This window comes from Poecilia reticulata, chromosome 5, assembly GCF_904066995.2.
Source record: "Poecilia reticulata chromosome 5, P_reticulata-male-v2, whole genome shotgun sequence".
Classification (NCBI taxonomy): Eukaryota; Metazoa; Chordata; class Actinopteri; order Cyprinodontiformes; family Poeciliidae; genus Poecilia; species Poecilia reticulata.
The window spans coordinates 7,836,741-7,852,008 of NC_088834.1; the positions used below are offsets into that span (position 1 = coordinate 7,836,741).

Below are 15,268 nucleotides of genomic sequence, written 5' to 3' on the forward strand. Positions count from 1 at the left end.
TTCCCCAGGAGGCCCACAAGCAAGGAGCAATTTACAAACAGGTGACAAGATTCTAACCCATAAACCCGGAGAGTTTCTAAACCTAATACAGAAAATCAGGGGGGAAAAAAATCATTAGGGTAACGTTACAGTCGTCGGACACTGAATCTTGTAATCCATTGAGGAATTCTTACTTTTTTTTAGAGGTGTGATGAATGTGAAGTTACATCATTGGTCAAATTTTCACATTCAAATTCTGAACAATAAATTCATGCTTCTTATAATTCCCTTTAGTATCGCCATTATTTCTATGCCAGCTGTGTGAGCCTCAGAATAGCTTTGAAAAGAAAATGACTTCAGAGTGAAGGTGTTCTAGTTCTCGTAGGAGACACAATAGAGTGTGAAAAGCATTTACCACAACAAAAACACACCGATAAATGTGCTGTCTGGCAGTATAAATAAAAAGGCAAACAACAAAAAGGTTTCTGAGAGCAGCAGGGTGAGGGGAAACAGAAATGCGACAAAGGAAAAAAAAAACCAAAATGAGTCAAGCATTTGCCAAGATGCAACTCGCTTCAGTCAGAAAATGCCAACTGTGACTAAACTCCAAACAGAGATCTAAATCACAGCAGCTGAAAATTCATTTGAGACAATATATATCGTACTTCGTTATTTATCTTTTAAATGAAAATGGCTAAATTGATTTATTTTGAGAAATCAAAATAAACTAACAAAACCAATATGATCAATTTTAGGCAAAGTATTTAGTCAGAGCACAGATACAGATAAAAAAAAATAAAAATCACGGTGCAATAAATTAACAGTGTTACAAAACAAAATGTTAAAGAATCCAGCAGGTACATCTTGTTCAGATTGCTCTGTAAATTGCAGACTAAACATTGCCATGTTATAAAAAGAAGTAGGTCCTTAAAGATTTCCTCTGCTTTTCTCTCAAAGTAACACTTAAATATTTTATAATTTAATTTAAAGAAGTATCCAAATAAACTTAGTTCAAATTGTATAAAAATCTAAAGTAGGCCAAAAGATTTCAAGCAATATTGCCGACATCCATCCGTCTGGTAATAAAACCATTTTTAAGGTTTCACAAAACAACCTTAAAAATGGTTAAGGTTGCTTTGATGATTTGTGCAATGATCCACAAATCATCATTGCTTTTGATGATTTGTGGATCATTAAAAGCAACGATCCACAAATTGAGAAAACAAGATCAAGTGCTGAGCTTTTCCCTCATGGCTGCTCTACTAAAGTTACTCCAAGGATTCATCAGTTACTCAAAATATTGCAGCATAAAAATAACCAAGAACATTTAAAGCACTGCCTCAGTTGAGGTCATTGTCTATCATTACATTACTTTATCTCACACAATGTTTCATGATTTAAAACACGTAGGTGTGACAGAAGAAATTGCTAACATTTTTTCACAGCACTTCAGCAGGTAAAACTGGATATAGAAGTAAACAAGTGAGCTAAATATTTGTGTGCTTAGATATGGTTGAAATGTTGTGATAGAGTGTACGTTCACACAGATACTGCAGTTACTGTATACAAACATGTTAAAAAGGTTTGACCCAGTTTATCTGAGGACTGACAGTTTCACACCTGAAACATGATCAGCAGTTACAACGTCCCCATTCTGAGGCAGACGTCAGGTTTACAACAGGAAAACCTCTGACAGACATGAAAACGGAAAAAAAAACAACAAAAACACAGTGCATAAAACACACTTTCAATGAGGGAAAAAAATACATTTTTTCTTGAGCATGAGTCTCTATGACATAATTTATTATTTGTGGGGAAATTCACATAACCCATCAGCATATATGAGATACTCCACAGTATGTGGTCTGCAAGTAATTGGTATTCTAAGATGAAGTGTCGTTTCATGACAGCATTTTTGAAAGCAGGTTAGAAACTCTTCACTTTTAAGGGAATAAGTGAAAGATCAATGAGACCATTATTGAGTTAGCTCAGTGTTTAAAATGAACGTGTTGGAACCATCACACCAATGATATGTGGTCATTTTCAATGTAGACATAATGGTGTGTTTTCTTGGCAACTACATACACACACACAAACAAAACTACCCATCTGTGAAGAAATGAATATCCGACTCATCTTTATGAAAACTTATTTCAATTCAGTATTGGGTATGAAGTCTTGAATGTACATTTTAAAAAAAGCCAAATTAGTGTCTGTAAACCTATATATATATATTTGTTTTTGACATGTTTTCAAGCTTCAGAAAAGTTTTGACTGCAAGTCAAAAACTTACTTATCCAACACTGTTCTGCTAAAAGAATCAGAGACCTGCTTCTGAGGATTATTGTAAATCATGGCTTGTCGTCCAATTATATTCTTTTGTGGCACTGAAGCAGAAATCTTTCAGAACCTCAGCTAAAATGTAATATTTCACTATAAAACCCAAACAGATTATTTCAATTGGCTTAGCTCAGTGACCCTGCAATACTATTTTAAATCGATCTTAAAGGACTTTATAAATCTGCATCTACAACATGAGAATCTAAAACAGATTGCATTTTTAATTATGTACTTTTCTCAATAAGTGCAGACTCCTGGTTTGGTGTCTGGGGCCTGGTTGAAGGGATTTGTTGGACCTGAAGATTCATCCTGCTGGTCGATGGACTGATAGGTGTCTCTATTTCGAGATACAGTTGGGAAACCTGCAGAGAAACATCAAAAACATTCAACACCAACTTGCATTTTGAAATGCAGCATTTTTAAACACACTTTGAAGCCATACAGCTTTGTGAACGTCATGCACATTTATTTTACAGATTTTCTTTTCCCTCATCTGAGGTGTCCCGACTGTTACCCGGAAAACCAGGCTGTCGTAGGAATGTTAGTCAGGCACAGATTCATCCCATATTCTCAAGTTATCCCTCCTTTCAGAACCGTTTGATAAAATGTGTGTACTGCGGTTATTTTGAGAAAGGCAACCACTTCAGTAAGCTGTGGCCTGAGATTTTGTATTGTAGCGGTGAGTCGCTAGCAAGTCAAATAATTTGGATTTCAGCGGAAACAGCTTCACAGGTTCTTTATATCAGATGTTAACATGCTTTACAGTGACTTCTGGAAAGGCACATGATTTAATGTGACGCTTTGCAACCGAAAGCATTGGCTCCACCATGGCCAGAATACCAATTATGTTTCTGTGGAAGTTCAAAATGCTGTATAACCGTATGTAAGCAATTAAATAAGAAGTTATTTTTATCTCAGAGGGGTAGTATAGAATAAGAAGACTGGAAAAACATCTCATGTGAGTAAAATATTTTTATATATAAATTAGACCTTTGCCGTCTTTAATTCTGTCCCATTTTGGAAAGTGCAACATCATCGTGCACTGATTTAATAAATACACAAAGAGATAAATGAGGTATCTGGAGACTGGAATTTCAGATAAAAGATGCATAACATGCAGACTTGAATACACAATGAACAACAACAATAAAAAAAAATGCAGCATGCAAACCACAAGGCATCCAAGTATGGGATGTTAATGAGGAGCTACTGATGCAAATTTACCAGACTAGACTCACAGAAATACATGACTGCATAGTTAAGCATAAAAAGTCCAAGTAGCAGTACTAAAATTCAAAAGAAAAGCAACCAAAAGGAAAACCCTGCACTTTTCCTTTGTGTCCTTCATCGGTTGAGAAAAGACAAAAAAATTACATATATTGCAAAGAGTCTCACAAAATTGTTGTGAAAAAATATAAAACAATTTTTGGTCTCTTGTGTCCTCTCCTGTCACTCTATTAGTCATCTTACTTCTTGGGTGAAAGGGTATGGAATAGGATGATTTGGAAAGAGAAATGGTAGAAAAGGAAGAAGCCAGGACTCAGTAGCGGCGGCCAAAAAAGGTACTGTCTGCACTGTCCGTAGTGCACCGACTGTCCACAGAGGTCTCAAAGTCTGAGAGAGAAGAAATCAGCAGTAAAAAGATGAGGAGAGAAGACATAACTGATGAAAACATGCTAAAAACAAACTGGTGTAACAGAGAAACAAGTAACATGCAACAAAACAAAACGGCTAGATTCGAGCCGACAAACTACACCTGAAGGAATTAAATTTACAAAGCTGGATGTAAGACTTTACTGATGTCCCCCCCTCTGTTAGTCATTGATGTTTGAAAAAGAGTCTGTTTCAACAAAAAGGTTACTTTATTCTCTATGCGTGACTTTTTTTCTAAAGGTGAAAAAAAACCAAAAAGCACATTAGAGTGTGATAGCCAGTCGGAAACACTGGTAAAAATAAAAATCTGAGCTTCAATGTGCTGCAAAGACAATATGCATGAGAAGAACATAGAAGATTAGGCTAATTTATAATAAATGGGTCCTTGGAAGTAGATGCACAGAAAGCTTCTCTGTATTTCAGTTCATTAAAAATAAATTGACTTAAAGTGGTGGTCTGTCTTGAAGTGCAAGTTAATAAATCTTCAAATTCCTTACGGGAAAAAAAAGAGAGAAAAAAATTAAACCAAGGACGATGTCCCCTCCCGCTTAATATCTGGATGCATTTATAATGTTAGTGTATGTGAGAAAACGCCATCAGTTTTTCATGGATTTTAAATTCTTCAGTTAGACGAAAGACATTTTATTTCACAGTGAGTTTCTGACTAAAGAATCAAAGCAGGACACTAAATACACTTTCGAAGCAAACAAGTCATTGGGCTCTTAAAATCTTAGAAACAGACGTATCTCAGACAACATAACATCACAAAATGTTTTTCTAGAGAATTCAAAACCTAGAAAATCCATCCTAATCTGTCTGGAGCAGACCTGCTGTTTCTAGTGCCTTAAATGCAGCACAACAAGTGCCTCTGCTAAAAACATGATGGCTACAGAATGATCAAGGAACATCAGGCTCATTCTCACATCAAAACTCTGTAACAGGAGAAAACTTCAGTAAGAGAAAAAATATATATAACAAAACATCCAGTAGCCTCTCTAGACATGTAATCCTTGGAGGGTCACAGAAGGTCTGGTGCCCATCTCCAGTGGTTATTGGTTCACAGGTGGGGCACACACACTGGACAGGTCACCAGTCTATCAGAGGGCAACGTAGAGCTATGCAGGGCAGACATCACACATAGACACACATCTACCAACTAGAGGCAGAGAATTAGCGTTTTACTGGGAGAGAACCAAAGTACCGGCAGGGATGCACGTGCAGAGAGAACATACAAATTCCAAAGAAAAAAGAAAAAAAATCCAGCTGAGATCTTAACTCAGGCCCTTCATTCTCCACAGGTAACAGAACCTGGCAGTGTCGGCACCTGATAGATAACACATTTCAAAGGGAAGACATTTCACAGCAGTACAATCCAAAGACAAATTAAGACATGCAATATTACCGCTGCTCCCTGGTAAGCATAAGGGTACTGAACTGTGTGATGTGAAGTCCAGACATATGCCTTGTGCAATAAAACACACCCCTCAGTAGGCAAGTTCATGCTGAATGCTATTGTAGCGATGATACAACTCGATAGTCTTATTTTGCTGATGAATTTAGCATCACATCATATTATTAATAATAATGGTCACAATAGCAATTGTTAATTGTTATTGTGAGCTAAAATCCATGACTCAACAAAATGTGTTCTTGAGAACACCCTTTTAATCTTGCTTTTGTATTTATACAAAATAAAGAAGAAAGCAGAAACCTAAAAACTTTTCACAACTGGTTATGCAAATGGAATCAACTTTAAAAAAAAAAATTCTCATTTTCAAAAGTTTAACAATATTGTTTTGGTACAGGGACTTTTTAAAGCAGTCGAAACACTTTACCCTGTGAGCCACTGTAATCCCATCTTGCAGCCCTTTTAGGCTGTAAACACGGAGATCATTTTCACTCATAAAAACATTCACACACTAACGACACATTCATTATCTTGCTGAAATACAATTTAGCACTGAATGGATAAAGCTGCTTTATACATTCCTCATAAACTGTCACCCCACTTGCCTACACAGTCAGTCCTTATGACTGAGCAGAAAATGGACACTTTTATTGGACCGTCAGTTTGAGACCAAATTACTGACAGTTCAGATTTTTTTTTAATTTATTAAGAAATAAAAAGATGAACTTAATGTGCAATCAAAATTCAGAGATCGCCAACAGCCCAATTCAGCAATCCATTTCCCATCACCCCCATTGTCTGGTTTCCATCACGATCAGTATTGTAAAGCCCGCAATGCAATCACACAGCAATTAAACTACTCACAGTCAGAGAGTAACATTAGCTGCTTTCATCAGTCACAACAAAGTCTAATGAGTGCTCCCTGCTGTGCAAAGTAAAACCATAAAGAGACCAGATTCATCAATATTCAATTATCTCTCCCAGAGCAAAGAGATATGTTTCATCAACTGTCGTTTTGAGTTGCATTGAAAAACAATTAGCGCCACAACCCCGACCTCCTGGTTTGTTCTTTTACCACCATTTTTTCTGTTCTCATAATGGAAAGCATGAAAGCACTCCAGTCAGGAAAGATTACATATTTTTATCAATAAATAAATAAAACTACTAGAGACATGTGAAAAGATAAGTATTTCCATACCCATCCATGAGTTTTAAAATCAAACAGCTCATAGTTGAATGGTTTAGGCCAACAAATCAATGGCTCCAAGTAATGATTAGAAACATGTGTCTTCCGTCTCACCAGCAGTTACTCATCTGTTTCTTTGTCAGAAGAAAAGAAATTAACTTGACACTCATAATGACACAAATTTTTTTCCGCGAATCAGGACTGAGTCATTTCTGCTCAGAATATAGATAGTTAATTTCACCCTCTGTGATGGCCTTATCATGTTTGTTCATGAAGTACAATCCCATTTTCAAAGTGACTCAGATTTATGAGCAACTCGAGGGGAAGATGCTTTGGGCCGAGTCGAGCTGCAGCTCGGCCATCTCAGTGCAAAGAAAAAAGGTCATGCGACTGTAACTAATAAGCAAGATGTGGACTCATTTACTGGTTGTTTGAAGCAAAGTTTCCCCACACAGAGCAGTTTTCAGTTGAACAGAGCAAAAGTAAATAACAACAAAAGGTAAAATGGTGAATAAAAAAAGGTAGAATGGTTTTAGAAGAGTTGGAGTTGTTTAAAATTTGAACCAATACAAAAACTACAAATATGTTTAGAAGCATTTAAAATTCAGTTATTGTCAAATGGTTTCGCATTTTTCAATCTCAAAAGTCTGCAAGCTCATTCAATCAGCATATTTAACTTTGGTTCTTACCGAAGTTGACGTTGTAATCTCCTCCTCGTTCACGGTACATTTGGTAGACAAAGAAACAGGAAACGGGTTTAAGCAGCAGGCTGAGGATAGCCATGCCTGTGGAAAAGCCAAGTGCGGCCACAAGCGTCTGACGTGGATAAAAGATCCCAAAATGGACAATATCGGTCATTATCGTGACAGCCATTCCCATAAGAAACTGTAATAACAGGATAAAAAAAAAAAGAACAGAACAGGTTAATGGAGTAGCTCTTCAAAAGTTCTCAAAATGACTGAAAACACAAAGCCAGGAGTGCCATGTTCTGATCAGTCAAGCCAAGATACAGGAGTGAGGGAACAACATGAGCAGTCCAGTTGATTATGAATGAAAATAGAGTTACATTTTGGACAACAGTAAGGTGCTCAATTCTTTTATATGGCGATCCTGGTGTTTAAAGCTGATGGAGCCATTTGGTTCTTTTTTCCTTTTTTCCTCCCAGAATAACAGATTAAAATCAAAATTAGGCCACAAAACTAATTTCACCAGGATCCTTAGAAATAATATTTACAGATTTGAATCAGTTTAGAAAACAAAAATTTTAGAAATTGTTTTTCTAAAAATGTTTTGGAAAAAAAAAAAAGTGTTGCTTCTCTTCCAAGTGTAGTAGTAAAGTCAAATTGGTATAATGCATTTTCAAACTGATATTTGTGTTCATTTGTTTGTGATTTTTTAAAATGTAAAACTATATACATCTCCAGTTAAGCACATCTCGGCAACAAATCAGTCCAAAATGCTTTAAACCATAATACAAACCAATTAGGAAACAAGCAATAAACATTACATTTCATACAAAAATACATCCAATTTGCTGATCAATGTTCAAGTTATTATGAATCAAAAGCAGATCTAAACAGCTGTGGTTTGATTTAAAGGTACTTGTGTTTCGACTGGTTTGCAGTTTCCAGATTAGTGGAACATAGAAACTGAATGTGATTTCTCCATGTTTGGTTTTGTTCTGGGGATGCAGAGCAGAACCAGAAAACCAAAGTGGTCTGGGAGGTTGATACTACAACAGATCTTTAATGTGTTTTGGTGCTAAGCAGTTCAGTAATTTGAAAACTAACAGAAGCATCTTATTGTCTATTCTCTGAGCTACAGAGAGTCAGAGTAAGAACTTTAAAACTGGGCTGGCATGTTCTACTTTCCAAGACAAAATAGTTTAATTCTTGATTAAATCAATAATAGCCTACCATTTTTTCTTGACTCTGAATGAAATCAGCTAAAACGGGGGAACCATTTGATGAACTATTAGCCTTCAACCATTGTAAAGAATGTTTTCACTTTTCTACAAACTCAGAAATCCTCACTTTAAATAAAGAAAACCCTTAAAGTAGCATCTTAAAAGACAAATAATTAATAACTGGCTGTCTGATTAAATAAATGACCTTGACTTTGCAGAATAAGGGGTTGGGTTAACAATTTTTTGTTCATCAGTTTTCCTTCTTAAAGATGCATTCAGGGTACAACTCTCCCATGGTTCCATCTCACTTGCAAAAAAGTTTCAAAAGTTCTGCTAAGAGTTAACAGAAATTAAAACTTTGCCACATAGAGGATAGAAAGTCTTTTCTTGGCTTTAGTAACCTAAAACCCAGTAGAGACAGACTGAATGTTGCTTTGATCAATGAGATTGTCACATTTCAGAATTTATTTACGATTCATTCACAGAGAAAGTCATTTTTGCCTTGAACAGCTTAGGTAAAATAATTGAAACAATATTCACTGTCAGAAAAGAAATATCTTTTGCATGCATTTTTACTTAAACTAATGCAGCCAAGTTTGTGGAATAAATGTGGCATTTGTTGTAGTTCTCCAGAGACCAGTGGATAATTTTGTTTGGGAAAAGGGAACGTCTAATCATGTCCTCATTGCTTTTAGTTAAAAATCTATGAATTCTTTGTATTTTTTGTTACATAATTTTCAACAAAAAACATCAGAGAAAGAATGTACTTTGAAGAGCCAACATAAGGTATGAGGACAGAGTTACGGCTCAGTGTAAAAAGAAAACCTAAATCAAAAGTTCAACAACAGAACATTAGAAGAAAAGTATTTCCTCCTGAATTGGAAATGATCAGACATTCAAACAGAAGGGAAGGACATCGTTTCCAAAAGACATTCATAGAACCCCTCAGCATCCACCTGTTAGTTTGGATATGCAGGGTCTATTGTTACACTTCTGCATGTGTCACATGATAGCAAGACAACTTTTAGAAGAAGAAGAGAAAAAAAAAAGTCACCATGAGAACAGCATCAATGGAGTCCCTCTGTGCAATCGCCCAGACTCCAACTGCTAAAACAGTGAAGTTACCCCATGCATAAGATGAGGGAAGGAGGACCATGCTGCCCCTGAAACAACAGACTATTTTTAAAATATGTAATTCACAAAAGATTCTCATTTGACATACTCTCCAGGAGTTATTTATACACAAATAAGTGTGGTATGTGTAAGAGTTAGGCTAAGACAAGAGAGAAAGTGTGTATATGTGTGCTCAGACGAGAGAAATTCCTCAGATGTATGAAAAAAAAAAAAAAAACAAGAGCTCACACTCACCACACAGTGAGCAGCCAGTGTGCCAGCACTATCGCCTGGAACAGAGAAGAACATCCTAAAGATTTTCCCCTTTGTTTAGGTATTTAGGTTATTTAAAAAATATATTTAATAAGGAAGAAAACACCACATTCATTGAAAAATTACATTGCATGTAAAATAAAAATTACATGCATGTTGTTTACAGCTACAACAAGCAGGAAATTCCAGAACTAAATGGGAAATGTGTGATCAGTTGAATCTGAGTAGGTTTAAAGATATTGTTCACATGTTTAATCATCTTGGACAGAATAAGAAAAAAAAGATGAGATTATAATTTCTGATCTTGAAAGCTTTAATTTTGTCAGTCTTTTTCTGTTATGACTTATGTCGATGCTAAACACAAGAAAGTGTCAAAATTGACTACATTTTTGCCAGCTGTGAGAATCTACAATGTATTTATTCTCAACATGATTCTTTTCTGTTTTAACAAAATCCCTGGCTCTGTTTCTTAATCAGGGGAAGTTGGTTGCCACACAGTGGAATTACTTATGAGAACTGTGTCACATGAAATTTAACGTCAGTCGTTGCTTAAAACTAGTCCAAACATAACCTTTTTATAAAATAAGCCATTGACAACAATTGACAAACTCACCTTTAAGTTTATTGCAGGGATTTCCATAATAATGTTGAGTTTTTTGATCAAAAGCAGCACCTCCACACTTTATTTAGTGTTTGAACTTGTTGAAAGGCCACATAAAAAATGCTGCAGTTGTTCCTCTTTCTCAAACTTCTGTGCAAACTCCTCCTCCACTTTAACTGAACTTGCAAACACAAACCATGTGACAGCAGCCTGACTGCTTCCCATGTGATGCCCTCCCCTCCTCCTGTTCCACTACAGATCCCAGGAGAATCCGCTTCAGTCACAGCTCCACTTCTGCCTCTTAAAGAGCTTCGCCATGATTGATCAGGAATCTAGCATGTCTGTTTCCCAATTAAAATGGCAAATAGGAACATGTATGTTTCTTTGCTATGCAATACTTAAGATTACAATTCTTGACAGCTCCTATAGTACCTCAGAACATGAAAATATTCAAACTAAATATTGGTTTAATTTTTATAGATACATTTATATATATGTCTATATATTTAAATCTTTTGTTTTTTTGTCTTTAGAAAGTCTGGTATAATCTTGCTGTTTAGCTGCAGACTTGAAGGACATTAAATGCAGAAAGCAAAACGCCAGAGCGGTGTTTATGCCAACGACTATAATCGCTGATGTGGTTCAGGTTTGCTAAGTAGGTGACGAAACCTGGCGTGAAAACAAAACAGGAACCAACTCAGCTGAATGTACCGCAGTTGACATCTACAAAATGCAACTGGAAACAAAAGTACTTATTAGCTTAAGCCAAACTGTCTTCTAAAATGCAGATAAATAATTTGAACCTATTTGTAGTGCAAAAAAATAAGTAAACCAAGCAAATGCTTTTTTATTGAAATTTAAAATTATACATCAACACCAAGTGCCACATACGTGGGAAAGGAAAGGAAAAGATGCATGATTTTAAACTTTCCCCAAGGTCTAACACATATTTCTAATATCTGCCTTCAAAATTTTGATATTACAAATAACATTTTGGAATGCCATAATTGCAAATTAATGTATATTCCTAGTGTCATGAGTTGACACGTTGCATGCCATATGTAACTTGTTGGATCATGCCTCTTTGCAGCATACGCTGTCATCTGACAGAAATTAAAGCACAAAATATGCTAAAGGTCACAGAGAGTAATTGAAGAACAGATGAGAAAGACAGGAAGGAAACATGGATTTAATGCAACTGCTATTGCCATTTCAAAATTTGCAACATACCCTTGAATGATGAGCTAACATTTGTAACCCTGGAAAGTACTTTAGTCTAAATCATTCCATTGTGACTCTGGCTATATGTTTAGTGTCGTGTTCAGATGGAAATTGAACTTTCTCTCTGGTCTCAACTAAATTTCCGCCTCTTCAAGCTTTTCTGATAGCATTACCCTGTGCTCATCTGCATCCATCTTCCATCAACTCTGTCCCTGCTGAACAAAAGCATCTTCAAAGAATCTCCAAAACATGATGGTCCCAGTTTTAGGAGTGGTAAACAAATAGCTATCCTGTCAGCAAAATCTCCCCACGTGATTGGTGGATCTCTGCAACTCATCCAGAGTTATGTAGTCTTGTGGCTGCTGGTTAATTGCTTAGATTAACAACTATGTGGTGGTAGGCTTCTAGGTTTGCCATATTCTACCCGTTTTTGTAAGATTAAATGATTAATATTTGTGAGTTATTTAAATCTTGGGAAATTTATTTTCCAACATAACTATGCTTTAAGTTTCAACACACCTGACCTTTCTGGTGTTTTTTTGATCTTCATGTAGTTTGTTCTTTTATAAACCGTAATACATTAACATGCCACACTTTTCAGATGTATTGTATATTTAAAGAAAAATAAAAACACGCATTATTCCCCCCTTTGCACCAAAAGTGCATTGTTGAGACTAGAAAAAAAAACTGTTTAGTTTTCAAACAAAATAATAAAGACCAAGGTTTTAAAAACCGTTAACCTATTAGCAATCCTTAGATGGTAGGGTGTTACGGCCAGTGGCCTTTTCTGTGTTTATTTGTTTTTTTTGCAGTGGCTAATCAGACTGATTCCACTTGGAAGTGGATGCAGCCCTGTTGTCCTGTGCCACACCCTGAGGCCTACCGTGATTGGGTCATCAATTGCCAGCTCCACCAATCACTGTTAAGGCCTCCCTTTAAAAACCAAGGACTTCCTGGGAGAAGGTGTGGCTGATATTTTGTCCAGACAGCTTGCCACTTTGTTGGGTGTTTGTTTTTGACTGCTGTAAACCTGATTGTTTGCTCTGATAGCTCTAGTTAGCTCTGACAGCTTTTGATAGCTTGTGTAACTCGCTTTGTCCCTGTGGGGGATTTTTGTATCTCTGCTACAGATTTGTTGTTTTTTGTTTAACCTGCACTGAAAGTCCATTTTTGTTTGGTTAAGATCTTTGATTTACAACTGATTGTTTTGCGGATTTTGTTTTATTTAGTAAATTTTTGTTGTAAGTCCCTGCATTTTGATTATTGGTAATTTTTACCTTTTTATTTTTGTCAAAACCCAAACAATAAACCTCTAAATTGTTAAACCTTACCACCTAGGTTTCTTTAATGTTACTTCCCTTTCCCCTGGCCGAGCCGGGTCGTAACATAAGGTATTCTAGTTTAAAGTTACTGGCAAAATATTGTTGGACAAAAAGTTACTTATATGAACATAAAGTCCTAAATTACATTAAAATAATTCAATGTTTTGAAGAGTAAATGCAAATTAACACCAGGTTCTTCATTTTCTTGATGAAACTGGTGTTTCTTTTCTTGATACTAATAGTCATGAGACATTTCCTCAGCATTGCCAGAATTCAGGTCTGGATAACGCATCCATGGAGTTTGAATTGATATAAAATGTTCTCTTCACTGCTTTCATTCAAACATCAAATTCTTTGTGAGCAACTTTTTCATCTTCAAATTTTAGCAGGCTCCCAACAGTGCTGCTCTGAAATCTCCAGACAGACTGAGCTTTTTTTGTATAATATATATCCTTTTTAATATAGTATATATTCTGGCTCTGTGTTTTTCTTCATAGTGCTTTACTGGTATATATTCACTCAACACATCCACTGCATTATTTAAAGTGTTATTATGGGTGACACAAAAGTCATGCTAAAGTTAGATTAATGGAGCAGCAGCATCTGGAAGTAGACACATTCACATAAATCAGATAAAAATCAGGTTTTAAAGCATCTCTAAAAAGTTTCATTCCTTAGGAGTAAAAGTAGTGGAAGAAACAATAGAAATTGTTTCTTCCACTATGAAAAAGTTAAGATTAAATTAAATTGGTTTTGTAAAGGCAAACACACCATAGTTGATTTTTGTTTCCAGATTTTTACTTTTCCTAGGGGGTAGAGACTAGCCATGAATATTCAAAGGGTTTTCATCTCTTGAAGGACAGCTATAATACTTCATTCTGTGAGCTAAATAACATTATGGCTGTTTATCTAAAAAATTATCTAAAAATGTACGCATCTGTGTAAACTGTCATCTTTTTAAAGTAAATTGCCACGTAGTAATATGCAAACTGTAACATTTTCCCTTTGCTAATTGATGGAAATGATCAACCCTGATCCTCAACATAAATTATGTGGGCATCAGCAGCAGACCTTTAAAATGCTAATGTAATATGCACTTCTGCTGACCTTTTTCTGTAGTTTTAATCAGGCCTAGTCCTGCCACCTCTGCCCTGTTTACCTAAACAGAGTTGATCTTTTGTGTGCAGCGATGAAGGCAGATGGTCTGTGCACCGTCCTTTGTGACCCCGGGGCCCAGGTCACCTCTGAAACCATGTGACAGCTCATGACTCTGTTGTTGCTGACCACATAAATTTTCTTGTAAAATTAACTTATATGTAAAATGACATTTAATATTTAACTCTTGCTGAATGAGTGACGCCTTTTTTGTTGAGTTTTTGCAACAGAGGATATTTTACTCAGGTAAAACCTTTAATGTTAGTCATATTTGTTTACTTGATTTGTTGAAAAAATGTAGGTTAAAATGAACAGTTTTATGTTTAATGCATTTAACATAAGTGTTTATGTTATTTCACCTCAGTATGTTAACACCTTGAGACGGGAAACAATGGTTTAACAGCTGTTCAAATAAGTAAATTTCAAATATGATTAAATGTTTTCTACTGCAGATTAAGACTACAGATAATTACCCCACCAAGCTTTACTTAAAAATCTCTTAACATTTTGAATTTACTCCAATAATTTGACAGAAGTTATGTTTGAGGTGACTATATGCTTCAAAGTCTATAGTTTTCTGACTCATTTTTCAACAGTATAGTGCCCAACAAAAGTAAGTGAACAATTTTTACATTTTGTCAGAATGTCAAAGTATTTTACTGTGATTTCAATTTTCTTTTCATTGATCAATTCAAAGTAACATAATTCTGGAATGTGGAAATGAAATGACACAAGACTATAAAGAATTTTAAAAATTCTTTTCTCTGATACCCCTAAATAAAACCCTCTGAAAACCAACTGGCTTCAAAAGGTGGATAAACTCGTTAACATGACATATATTTGCAATCCACAATTCTCCCCTGTATGAAGATTTTGCAAGACATAGGAATAGCCAATAAGTCCTTTTTGCTACAGGCCATGTATGAGGTTACACAAATGTGTTAAAGTGTCATAGTTAGTCAGTTACGTATTTTGAACCCAGAAGAGCAACAGTTCTTATATTAAACTGCTAATATTTGCAATAATCTCAAGTAACTCAGATTTCCATGGAAGACTTGTGGAAGGGAACACAATTAATAGTTGAACCTAATGAACCAGATCACTTTTAAAC

The 15,268-nt window shown here is 35.6% G+C and overlaps 1 protein-coding gene across 1 annotated transcript; it reads right to left on the bottom strand.

Annotated features, from left to right (window-relative positions):
* Positions 1 to 724: 724 nt before the first annotated feature.
* Positions 725 to 10,984, bottom strand: agtrap (angiotensin II receptor-associated protein). Its single transcript, XM_008409122.2, has 5 exons — positions 10,472 to 10,984; positions 9,841 to 9,875; positions 9,527 to 9,635; positions 7,256 to 7,451; positions 725 to 2,681 (listed from the first exon to the last, which is right to left on the bottom strand). Exons 1-5 carry the CDS (start codon positions 10,496 to 10,498, stop codon positions 2,557 to 2,559), a joined length of 492 nt encoding a protein of 163 aa, XP_008407344.1. The 5' UTR covers positions 10,499 to 10,984; the 3' UTR covers positions 725 to 2,556.
* Between the last annotated feature and the right edge of the window lie 4,284 nt (positions 10,985 to 15,268).